This window comes from Saimiri boliviensis, chromosome 12 (assembly GCF_048565385.1).
Source record: "Saimiri boliviensis isolate mSaiBol1 chromosome 12, mSaiBol1.pri, whole genome shotgun sequence".
Classification (NCBI taxonomy): domain Eukaryota; kingdom Metazoa; phylum Chordata; class Mammalia; order Primates; family Cebidae; genus Saimiri; species Saimiri boliviensis.
In genome coordinates, this window is record NC_133460.1 from 82,707,691 (window position 1) to 82,720,673 (window position 12,983).

At 52.0% G+C, this 12,983-nt stretch overlaps 1 protein-coding gene across 2 annotated transcripts in view; it reads right to left on the reverse strand.

Annotated features, from left to right (window-relative positions):
- CRTAC1 (cartilage acidic protein 1) overlaps positions 1-9,066 on the reverse strand; it is a 163,252-nt gene extending 154,186 nt beyond the window's left edge. For both annotated transcript variants that reach the window (XM_039465237.2, XM_003922322.3), the window contains exon 1: positions 8,881-9,066. In XM_039465237.2, coding sequence (XP_039321171.1) covers positions 8,881-8,904 — 24 coding nt within the window. In that variant the 5' untranslated portion in view covers positions 8,905-9,066. The remainder of the gene's footprint in view (positions 1-8,880) is intronic.
- Positions 9,067-12,983: the final 3,917 nt, after the last annotated feature.

Sequence of the window (12,983 nt, forward strand, 5' to 3'; positions counted from 1 at the left end):
TTTCTATTTCTCCACCCCATCTCCTGCCTTGTCCTCTATATTGCCAGCCTAAGAGACAAACTCCAGACCTCTGTAACTCCGTACCCCCAAGAAAGTGCCATGTTCTATGATTTTCCCAGGACCAAGAAAATGTACGGCTTCCTCTTCCTCCCCTCTGCCTGGAGACTGCCTGCTCTAGACGCTGCCTGCAGCAGCACTCACAGAGAGGAGACCCGGGCTTGCTTAAGAAAAAGGCAGACAAAACCTCAGGGTACCCAGGTAAGGAAGTGCCACAGAGGCCGGTGGGCTAATGAAATGGTGTTTCTAAAAGTGAGAGGACAAATGGAGTCTCCTAGCCTTATGCAGAAGTCACAGCAGGTTCTTAATAGGTTCTATTAACTGCTCAGGCTTCCTGTTCTGTAAAATGGGAAATAATGTTTATCGGGTTGCTGTGAGAATGAAATGAGATGAATGTGTGTTAAGTGCTAAGCATAACGCCTGGCACAGACAACGTCCACACATGGTAGGTAGCGGCACCAATAATCACACTAGTACTACTAATAATAAATGTGTGCGGGCTGCACAAATGTATCTCAGGAGACGGAGGCCAGGCCTGCTCCGTGCCCCCTCTCCAGGAGTAGTTGCCAAATGTTGAATGGAATGCTCTGGACTATGAGACTTTGAGGAATAGGTTTGCTTCTGTAACTAATTTGTCTAGGGGACCCTGATGGAGTTCTTTGGCTCCTTAAATATTGCTTCTCAGCACAGAACCCCTTAGCATGCTATGCTATACACATTCGTTCTTCAAACATTGAGAAGATGTCTATGGGCCACGTTAGAAATGATGAAAAAGACCTAGCCCCTGACCTCGAGGAGCTTACAGTCTATCCTGGGTGAGACACAATTCAGCGGGATAAGCTCAGAGTAGAAACAGGTACAAAGTAGGCCTGGAGCGATGGCTCAAGCCTGTAATGCCAGCACTTTGGGAGGCCGAGGTGGGTGGATCACCTGAGGTTGAGAGTTTGAGACCAGCCTCACCAACATGGAGAAATGCTGTCTCTATTAAAAATATGAAATTAGCCGGGCATGGTGACACGTGCCTGTAATTCCAGCTACTCGGGAGGCTGAGGCAGGAGAATTGCTTGAACCCAGGAGGCAGAGGTTGCAGTGAGCCAAGATCGTGCCATTGCAGTCCAGCCTGGGCACAAGAGCAAATCTTCATCTCAAAAAAGAAAAGAAACAGATACAAAGTACAGACATAGGTCATAGGAGGGAGGGATTAACTAGGGAGGTGGTGGGAAGGGCAGGAGAAAAGGCTCTCTGGGGATGGTGAATTGGATTCTAGGTGATGGAGACCTATGGATCAAAGACATGGGTGCGAGACAGCTTGGTACCTGCTGTGAATGCATTTGTTGCTGCTGGAATGCAAGGTCTGGGATATGGGGTGGAGGGAGAGCGAAGAGGGGAAGGTGGGACAAGGGTGGAGATGCGGTCTTGTGTGGGGCAGCAGCTGGGCCCTGGAGAGCCTGCTATGTCACGGCAAGGACCTTGGAGTCACACTGTGTGGGAAGTTTTGAAGTTGGGTGGAGACAGGATCAGACTTGCGTTTTTGAAAGTGCGTTTTAGGCTTTGGGCAGCAGTGTGCAGCATGGATAGACCATGTTTCTGAAAAGTGAGTGAGAGTATCACAGAGAGGATTTGAACATCCTGGGGCAGGGGCGGGGCGGGGCACTGTATCCTCCAAAGCTCTTCTCCAGGCTTAATAGTCTATGGGTCAAGTGTTTTCCCTAAATAATTTAAAATGCATTAGTGGACCCTGCTATTTAAAAGCATCCTCCCAGATATCTTTTTGTGATTCACTTCATAGCTTGTCTCCAGTGGAAGTCCAAAGTTCTATGCAGTCTATCGGCTTCAAGCAAAGTAAACCTGCCTGAGCTTCCCTGCAGCAGCCAGGTAGGAATGGGGTGGAAAGGAGAGTGAGAACAGCAACGGGAGGTAAAGAGGAAGAGAAATGCTCCCTGCTCCAGGCTCAGAGCCGGCCACCATCTCGGGGAGTGGGCCTTGCCTGGAGTCCTCAAGCGCTGCTTGATCAGGGTCCTTTGGAGGTTTACATAGTCCTTGTGCCGGCTCTGGGAAGGAGCTAGATGGAAGGCGGGCTTGGAGATCCAATTGAATACGAAGGGTCACTTCTGCCCCAGAATGGCCACCAGCATTCACTTACTCATTTGTGCACCCACTGAGCACCTACGGAGCCCTTCCACCGGCCAAGTGCCAGGCTAGGCACTGAATTCGTGGCTGAGAACAAATGACAGTGTCTCCCTCATACTGTTTACAAGGCAGCATTTCTCCTTGAGGACTCTTATTTCTCTACCTGAAAAAGCCTCTTTGGATATACACAGCTTCTCAGATGAGAGGTGCATGATGATGATTTCTAAGAAAGAGCCTGTTCTTAGAGACCAGGTGAAAGGGAATATGCCACCCCTTAGAGGAAGAGGCTGGCAGTGACGGAAAGAGCCTGCCACCCAGCTCCTCCGATTACAGGGACTGACCTCCAGAGGCGAAGGGACCTGCTTCAGGACGCGTAGAAGATTCATGGCAGGAATGTACATAGTGACACTCTCATGTGGGAAGGGAGGGATGTCACCTCAGTCCTCTCAGGGGAGCCTCAAGTGACTTCCTATCTCTGAGTCAGGACAAGACCAGGGTCAGACCTCATGTGAAAAACACCAACCGAGGCTGTTCCCACCAATCCTACAGGAAAGAGCTCCTCTGCCCTTTGGGGAGGCGGAACTTCCAGCTCTTAGGCCTGCTTCCCTTCCTAAGAGCTGTGTTAAGATTTGCACAACACGATGCTTCCTTTCAGACACATCTACATCAAAAGAGGGCTGGAAGCCAAAGCAGGAATCTCCACTGATGTGGCTGCTCTCTAGGTAGGTGAAGGCTGATGGAAGGGAAGAAAGAAGTCCTGCCGTTCCTCCTCAGGTCACTGGGACACTCCCAGAGCTCAGCAGTGATTCCCATGACCTTGTCACTGTACTTGTCGGGTGCAAACAAAGATAAGAGTAACTGGAAACAACAGAGCGGGTCATTTAATACGCTCTGCACTCTCAATTCTTCCATAGCTAATTAAAGCAATATGTCAAAGTGTCCCTTGGAAGAGCTCTTAAAGAATATGTCTGTTAAGTAAACAAGGTTCCACTAATTAACGACACACCTTCCCATCCCTCACTGAAGTTCCTTGTAGCACTTCCTGGGCCAGGAGGGTTGAGCAGGAAAGGATGGAGGAGAAGTCACCATCTCCCCTTCTCACAGGGAGTAGGGGACGTATCCAACCTCTTGTCATTTGTGGAGCTATCCGTTTCTCCTCAGGATGTTGATCAGATTTTCTGGGCTGGAACCAACTTACAGGGCCAGGGTACTGGAATTTTTCCAAGGAAGTAAACGCTTTGCTTCTTACGAAGTCAACGTGATTTCTTTCAAGGAAAATTTGTATTTTTTTTAAGTGTCTAGGATTTTTGAAGGGCAAATCTTTGGATTTTTCTCTAAAGAGAATGATTATAATATACTTATTTATTTATTTTTTTGCTAAGGCCACCTCCCCACCCCACCCCTCACCACACATACACACACTCACAAAGAGACATGGGGGTGTGAGAATGATGTGTCCAATATTACACAATGAGTCAGTGGCATAGCTGGAAGCAGAACTTTCCAAACTCCCAATTCTTAATAATAGAAATATTAATATAGTCTCTATAAATATTTTCTATTTATTTTTGTTTTCACAGCTCACATTTAATTTTCACAACTCTGGAGGAATCTGAGTAAGATGGTCTCAGGAGGGAGCAGATCACGTGCCTGCAGCGCCATCCCGGCTGGTTCCCTCTCCTCTCTGGATCTCAGTGTCTTCAGCCGTGAAGTGGGAGAACTGGATGAGAGTACGTCTGAAATCCCTCCCACCTCTGGTGTCCTGCGATTCTGTACCACAATGCTCCAGTCCTGGATTTCCCAATCTTGGCATTACTGACATTTGGGGCCAGATAATTCCTTGCTGTGGGGCGTGTTCTGTGCGCTGTAGGATGGTCAGCAGCATCCCTGGCCTCTGCCTAGTGGAGACTCACAGCACTCCGTTCCCCAGTTGTAACAAGAAAAAATGTCTACACACATTGCCAAATATCTGGGAGGGGGAACCAAATAACCCCTCTAGTAGCCATTCAAGGACTTCAATAAGGTCAAAATCATGAGTGGTTCAGTGGAATAAAGGTCTTCCTCTCCCTTCCTTTTCCCCAACGCTTTCACACCTTTCTGTACACTTTTCAAAGACAACCTCTCAGTCCTTTGCTACTTCTCATTTCTTAAATGCCCTAAGTGGTCTGGGGTGTGTTTGGTGTGATAATGAACCAATTGATTTCATACTTTCTCCTAAGGAGAGTTCACAGGTTTATGTCCCCTAAGCAACCAGCCAGGCTCTCCAGAAATCCCTAGCAGAGCCCAAGCTGGCCTGGAAGCCTGTATCTGCAGCCTGCAGGAGGCTCGGTGAGCACGAATTTGTCAGCACTCTTAAATCACTGGGCTCCGAGGAAGGCTTCTCCCAGCAGAAAGATCCTTCCTTAGGAATCAATAGCGCAGGATCCTCCATCACATTCAGAATTATCCTGGGACCTGTAAAATTTCTTTTCCCCAAGCATAGCAGGACCCCAAAGTGAAAACCCTGAGGTGGGGGAGGGAAAGAGGCAAGGAGGAAGCCCTGCCAAGAAGGCCTTGCCCATCAGCCCAGATGCTGCTGTGAGCAGAGGCTGCTGTGAAACCTGGACACTCAGGCTCACTCACTGGGAAAAAGAAGACTCCGGGGGTTCCCAGTGATTCGGCAATAATATCCCCTTCCAACTTTACCTCTTTACCTCTTACCAAGGGCAGAGGAACACTAAAGACTATCTCCCTCCCCTACGCTCATCACACCGTTTAGCAGAGAAGGAAACTGAGGCTTGCAGAAGTTAAATGGTTTGTTTAAGGTCTCAGCAAGCGGAGACCAGATTCTAAGCCTATGTCCTTACCATTACAATGAGAAGGGGAAGGCTCAGCCATCCGGTGGAGCTCATGAAAGCCCCACTGGACAACTTCCTGTTTCTCAAAGTCTAATGCCACTTCTCAAGCTCTATACCCACTCCCCCATTCAAACCAAAGTCCAGAGAGCTTGTGCTACAGCTATGTTTTGTGTAAGTATATTCCTCTGGTCTTATCCAGAACTAGACCAAGCCTTGAGAATGCGGCTCATTTTACCAGCTGAAGCTAGGAGCTGGTGAGATCTCAAACACAGCCTCTTAAGACTCCAGTTTAAAGAGAGGGGCTTTGCTCTCAGGTGGTCCACGTGATCCTGCCACCTCCCTCTTCCCCCTGGAGATAAAGCCCCAACTTCATCTTCTGTGAGGATGAGGGAGAGGAGGGGACTCAAGCATCTTCCCTGGCAACAAGCAACCCTTTCGTGAGCCTTCGGGAGAGAAGCGGATTCCGCCTCTCAGAATTCTGGCTTGGCAGCAGCGGGTTTCTCAGGAGGGTAGGCCGCCAAGTCTGCTGAGGCTCTGAGGAGAACCAGGAGGAAGTCCATCCAGTGTGCAAAGAAGCCAGGTGGGGAGAGGAGAACAAAGCGGGCAGCCCACAGGCCAGTCAGCAAACCTCCTTCCCAGAGCCCAGCTCAGGTGTCAACAGCCAGGCTCTCAGAACAAGAGAAAGGGCAATGGAAATGGTAATCTCTTCCAGGTCACCCAAGAAGCCCAAACATAAAGATTTTGCAAAAATAGAATGTCCTAGCACTCTGACCTTGAGCTAGGAGCAGCAAGGGTGGGGGAAATAGGCAAATACTCTTTGGGAATTCTCCAATCCATCTAGAATCTGAGTCTGGGAGGTCTCACCAGCAGTGGTGTGACTGCAAGACAGAGAGACCCCACGCCCGCATTCCTTGGCACTCCAGACCTGGGTTCCCAGACCACAGTGAGGGATGCAGCACTTCTGACTCCTAAGTACACAGACAGAAACCTGGACTTGCATGGCTTTTGCCTAAAACACCACTTGGAAGAATGAAACCAGATTGTAGAGGGACAGAAAAATCATTAGGAATTTCTATGACCCGTGTATGTCCACGACTAGAAATGTATTTTCTCCTCACCTCCTCACGCTGAAAAACAGATTCAAAGGGAATCTCCACAACTGTATGAGATGTATTGATTTACCAAAGCCTGGTCAGCTAGTAACTATGAGTACCTCCTGTATAGAGAATGTACGTCCATCTTTACAGTGAAGAGGAAGGCCACTGGAGTGGAAACAGCTCTGAATGGAGCACCAGGAGTCCTAGGACCCAGCTCCATGTCTTCCACTAGATAGCCATGTGACCTTGGCTTTATCCAGCTTCAGTTTTCTCATCTGTGAATGAAATGTGCGTGTGAGTGTTGGGATGGGATGGGGTTGGATGAGATGCTCTCCAAAGCGCCTTGTTTCTGGCTCTAATGTTCTGAAACTCCATGAGCCCTTAAAGAGTTCAAAGAACACACCTGCACCAAGCACAAAGAAACGATGCCCGAGGGCGGGTGGGGCTGTGTACCAGCTCTGTCTCCTTGGAATGTTGTTCTTGCACCTGACCCATTGCACCTGAGGTCAGAGGACCACCTGAAGTCCAGGAAGCCTGTGGTAGAAGGACTCCAATTACGATGATGATGGTTGAAGGCTGTAGCCTGAGCTGCCTTAAAAGCATTAAGTTGCTACAGCCGGGGAAGGGCAAGAAGTGAGAAAGTCAGTGGTCCTGAGCTAGGTACCTTTGGCGCCCCCTACTGGACACCAAGGAATCTGCTCCACCTTTATATTTCAGGGCCTCAGCACGGGAAGCAAGGGAGCGCTTGGGCATGGGAGGCTGTCACAAGCTGTTTAATAGGACTGCCTTCCTGGTTGGTGGCGTTCTTTCTATAAGAGTCTTCGTTTCACTCCCTAGAATCACGCAGGCCACTGGTCCACACATTCACAGGGCCACCCCTGTGCAGCCGTAGGACGTCTTAACCAAACATTAAGGTGCCAAGGAATAAACACCAGAGTTCAGAACACCAGGTGCAGCCCAGATGGAGAAGGGAAGAAAGAGCAATAAGCAGGTATTTTGCTGCACAAATCCCCAGTGGAGAGAAGGTCTTGGGAAATGCAGCAGAAAAATGTTGACTGCAGATATGACCACGACGGATATGGATTCATAGCCCCCATAAAATATCTCCAGGCCGAAGCAGCTGTCTCAGGAGTCTGAACATCACCCACTTTCAGGGGTGGGATAAGTTGAAGGATTCACCCCCAAACGAGCAGCCACAAAGCAGGTTACCCCTGACTCCCCACACACAGTTTCAACCTTCTCCAGAGTCCATTAGTACCGACCAGAAACTAGAATGTTCTAATTGTAGTCCTCCGGGCCATCATCAAGACCCTCAATTCCCTTCATTACCTCTTAAATTGACTTTAGGACCCACTGCCAGAAGGATGTTCTTAACCAAGTCAGAGAGAGAGAGAACCTTTTCTCAAGGACCATACTGGAACAGCCACCATGCTCCCACTTTTCCAGCCTCCACCTCTCCCCCATGACTGACAGTGAGGTACTGTGTGACTCTCTCAAGAGCTCTAACTCAGTCTTGGACATCTCCAGCCCTAAGTTGTCTGAGTTCCAAATCTCCGTCAATCTCTTATCTCTTCCCACATGGGTCCTCCCCTGACTCAAGACAGTACTATAGAACTGTTCTCTGTCCTGGAGCTCTCTTCCCTTCTTTTCCACCTGGCTTCACATGGAAAGTCCTGCACCCATCCCAGAAGATACCTCAAGTGCGACTCAAGAATGTGTCCTGTCAGGAGAACTGAAGCATCTCCTGGAATGTGCAGAAGCCACACTAGGTGCACCCACCACCACCATCATCACCAGCAGCAACAGCAGCAGCAACAACAGCAATATTCATTAGTCATTCCCGGAGGAAGACCCCCCCACAACCCCGAGTTGAGAGCTGGGGAAGCTCTCAACCCCAGGTGAATTTCCCCGCCACTCTGGGAGGCTTCCATCCAGGCTGGGATGACTCTGGATTCTTGAGTTGGTTTCTGCAGAAGCGGGACTAACCAGGGCTCCCAACTACTGTACTGCAAAGAAGCGCGCTGCATTGCTGGGCATGCCCCCAAGCCCGGCCTGGCTGCCCCATCAAAGCCTCCAGGTGCCCCCACAGGGTCGAGGAGGACTCACGGTTCCCCTGGAATGCTTGAAGCTGGCTTGCCTGAGGCAGCCTGAAGGGAAGACCACACCTCGTCCAACAGAAGGCGGCTAGCAGCTACGCCGCGCGCGGGGCTGGCTCCCGGGGCTCTCTGCCACCCAGCGCTGTTCCCGGGAGCTCGGTTTCCCAGGGGAGGAAGAGCCAGCCCCCGGCGCTCTTCCCCAGCCTGGAAGCGTAGGCATTGGGCCGAGGCCAGTGGCTTCCCCGGCCCAGATCTCAGCCTGGCTGGCTGGGAGACTCTCCCAATACCCCAGCACATCCCTCCTCACCCGCTCCGCCCCCTCCCGGCTCCGGAGGCCCCCTCCCCTGACAGCTGACCTCCAGCGCGCCCCCAACACCTTCTCTGCCAGCTGCGGGCTGTCGTCCCCACACCTCAGCTCCCACCTCTCCGCCACATCCAACCCGGCTCCCGCCTCGCCCCCAGCCCGCGGGGGAGGCTCAGCGCGCCAATCGAGTCCAGCTCCTTCCAGCAAGTTAGGAGCGAAGCCGCCGCCTTCGTGATCCCGGTCTTCCCGGGTTCTCGGGCGGCGTCCCCGCTACCCTCGCGGGCGGATCCGGTGGGGGGCGCGCGGAGCTGGAGAAACTTTCTCCGCCTGAGGGTGGGGGCACCAGTGCGGGTACTCACGCCGAGGTCAGCGCTGGGAGCCATCCTCCCGCTCTCGGCCCCGCCGCCTGGGGGCGTGGGAAGCGGGCGCTCGCTGCCGCCTCTGCCGCCGGCGCCGCCGCCTGCTAGCTTCCAGCCCGGGTCCCGGGCTGGCCTCGAGCCTCCCGCCCCGACGCCGCGCGCTGGCTTTATACAACTCCACTCGAGCGCGCCCGGGCTTATGTAAAGGCAGGCGGAGGCCCGTAGCCAATGGCGCAGCAGCTGGAGCCGGGGGCCAGGGGTGGGGGCGCCCGCGCAGCCAATCGCAGCCCGGGGAGCCCGGGGAGCCGGGCGTGAGGAGGGAGCGCCTCCCCGCGCTGATTTAGGAGCCGGGATTGCGGTGGCAGCAGCCGGCAGCCAGGCTGGCCCGGCGCGGCGCGGCGGGCCCTGGGGTGGGCGGCGGCGCAGGCGGCGGCGAGGGCGGGCGCGCCCCGCGCCCCGCCGCTGCGTCGCGTAACCTTCAGGAGGCAACGGGGCCTGGCGACTGGGGGAAAGGGCGCCTGGCTGGGCGCTGGCCCCGGGCGGGAGGGAAGCGGGGGTCTCTCGGGAGGCAGCGCCGGGAAGGAACGAGAAGGGGGAGGGGAGGCCCAGGACCCCGCGGCCACCCCTGCGCGCAGGGCCGAAAGTGGCGGAGCGAGCGGCGGCGCTGCCTTCCCGTTTCCCCCCCCCCCCCCCGAGATAGCGATCTGGCGTCGCCGAGCAGGGCCGGGGCGGCCGCGCGAGCCGCGTTGATGGCGAGATGAGATTTCGACTGCGGAGCTAGCACCGAGCCGATCTTTATGCAGCTTGGGGACGTGTCCGAGCACTCCCGGGGACTGCTCAGTATGGAGAGCAGGGCTCTGCGACGGCCCCCGCAGGCGGGGAGCTGGCGAGCGCAGCTCCAAGATCTGGCGCGGAGAGGCCCTGGCGGCTGCAGGCAGCGCCGCTTCCACCCCACCCCTAGTCCCCACCGGCGGTGCCCCGATCCCGTCCCTCCTGCCCCCAAGCCCAGCAGTGCCTGGGTCGGGCTTGCCCTCCTGCTCCTGCCGCGTCCTACTAGCCTCCCTCACCGCTTTGAGCACAGATACTGCCCCCTCTCCTCGCCCCTACCCTTTGCGGTTGGGGGATGGCTTTTGCCTCTCTGGACCAGGGGAATGAGGGTGTTAAGCACCAGAAAAACACACTTGATCAGCAATGCCCAAAATATCCCTGTTCAGACAGGAAACTGGCCTTAGTGGGTCACACTCTGAAGACAAGTCCTTTATTTTGCGCCTAGAATAGAGCCTGGCACATAGTAGGCGCTCAGTGTTTATTGAATGAATTCTGAGCTTCCATGAGTGAGGTCTTTGGGTTTCTGAAAGCTGGGTACAAGGCTACAGAAGAGAAAGACCTGGGAATTCACCATCGGAGAGGGAAGGAGCTAAGACTGTTTTCTCATCTGTTGACGCTTTTGTGACCATCACCCACTATCTGCCTTCTGGTCGCTTGACTCTTAAAATGATTTGAATGTGTTCTTTTACAGAGGGCCAGCCAGCCAGCCTCTGGCCCCTGTTATCACTAGATGTTGAGCAGAACTACCAGGACCTACTCTGGGCCCTGTTTTCAAGTCTCTGTGATCTTCCTCCGAAAAGAAATAGCGAGGCATAGACAAACTTTCTAGCTTTTTGAGCCCCCCATCAAGACTTTAAGGGTTGTGGGCCCCTTTGAGAATCTGGCAAAAATTACTGAATCATTTTTCCAAAAAAATACACAAACACATTTACACACACACACACACACACACACACACCCCTTGAGTATACTTTCAGGATCATTAGGAACATTGAGTCTCTTGGGGCTCTGTCCAGCGTCCACCTGTTTCTTCAGGGGTCTAAGACAGTAGTTTATAATCACCCTCCTTTTGGGGATCACAGACCCTTTAGAACCTTTCAAGAATCTCATAAATGTTACAGATCTGTTTCTTATAAAAATGCTCACCCACATACGCACATGTTGACATGCAACTGTAGAAGGTTTGTGGATCATTAAAACTTAATCCAGGGCCCTGATTAAGAACCTTCATCTAGCGGCAAATAGACTCTGCCCCAAGGCCATATCTGATCCCCAGCTCTCTGCATAAGGAGTCCAGTTGGCTCTGCACTCTGCTGGAGCATGCCACTACCCTGTTCTGAGGGCATCTGAGTCATCTGGCCAAGGCTCTGGCACCTGAGAGACTGTCTCCACACTTTCTCTGCATCTTGGTCCCCGTCACCCTCTTAATGTGGAAATAAGTTGCAGGTTGTCATATTCTGTCTGATCTATGAGCATTCCTTAGCCAGAAACTCCAACTCAGGGAGACAGCAAGTGACTGGTAATTAACCAGTTTCACTCAATCCCAAGCATCTGAGCACACCTTTCTTGGTTTTTGTTCTCACCTCTCTCTCTGCCGGCGAAGCTGTGCACAGCAGCCCCAGCTGCAGTGCCTCACCTCACCCAGACCCGACAGATTTAGTAGCCAGCACGGTAATTATCAGCATTAGCCAACCAGATGTGAATAGGTGCTCTGTGCAAAATAACTCTATAATAATCTCACATTTTCCTGCAGCTAGCCAGGTAAAGTTACAACAGACCAGAGGTGATAGGGAAGGACAGAGAAATACAGGGAATGATGGAGATGTTCTAGCTAGGAAGTTCTCCAGGGAATACAATCTGGCTTCAGCACTTGAACTTGTGAGGGTTTAGCCCAGTGGGCCAGGCAGTCCTGGTTGGAAAATTTCTCATTTCTCTGTTGTCCTCGATGTCCATTCACTCAGTTCATATTAGTGTCTGCTCAGAGCTCCAGCCCTGCCCCTGCCTATCCCGTAGGTAGACCTCTCATCCTTTCACGTTGCCCAGACACACCCTGCTTTTGTAAGGCACATGCACATGGTTATAGACTGAATTGTGCCTCTCCGACCAAATTCATATAGTGAAGCTCTAACCCCTAATGTGACTGCATTTGGAGATAAGATCTTTACAGGTGCATTTAAGGTAAAATGGAATGATAAGGGTGGGACCCTAATTCAAAAGGACTAGTGTCCCCATAAAAGAGAAAGAGACACCAGAGATCTCCCATTTCTCTCTGTGTGTCCTCAGGAGAAAGGCCACGTGGGTAACAGGAGGAGGCCATCTGCTAGCCTGGAGTGGGCCTCCGAAGAAATCAGACCTGCCAGCACCTTGGTCTGGGGCTTCCAGGCTCCAGAACTGTGAGAACGTTAATTTCTGTGGCTAAGCTCCTTGTCTGTGCTATCTGGTATGGCAGCCTGAGCCGACTAACACACACATTTTCAGCACACCCCTTACCCCATGCATCTTGTTTAGGCTCCCATCCTTTGACCCCAGTGAAGATTTTTTCCTTCAGGGTGTTTCCCCACAAACTTCTCCATCCTTACCTGGGAAACGTGCTTAAAGTGGTTTCTCATCTGTTCATACCCAAACTAAGTCTCCCCTTCCGCACCACCTTCCAAAACTGCCCTGGCCGGCAGCTCTCGGCATTCCTTATCATCTGTGATGCACATTTGCTTTTTTCTCGAATTATTTCACTCAGTGACACTTGACTTACCTAACAGAATGTGAGCCCCGTGAAGTCCAGAGTTTGACTCTTACAGTTAACTACCTCACAGAACCCAGCATAAAACTGGGCACAGAGTGAACACACCGTAGATATTTTCTGATTTCTTCCAAGTAAACCTATTTACTTAAAAAATACCATCAAAGCTATACAGGACTTCATTTTCTAAAAACTCAAGACGTATTGCGTGCGTTCATCATCAGAGTCCGCTGGAGCAGGAGTTTTCAGGAGCTAGTTTTCCTGTACAGTCCAGGCTCAGAGAGGTTGGACTTACACAAGTTGCTAACAGTCACACAGCAAGTCAAGGACAGGACGTCAAACTGCAGAAAACACTGAAGACAACCCCCATGTCCTTTCATTTACAAATGACTTTGTAAATTCTCTCTCTACATTAGAAGATTTGTCATTCTTGGTTTCCCTGTGACTCTCATTGATCCACTTGGCTATCTTCTTGCTCTCCAGGTGAGAAGTCAATACTCCAGATCTTAGAGATGCTTCTGTCCCAAGAGGTCTATCA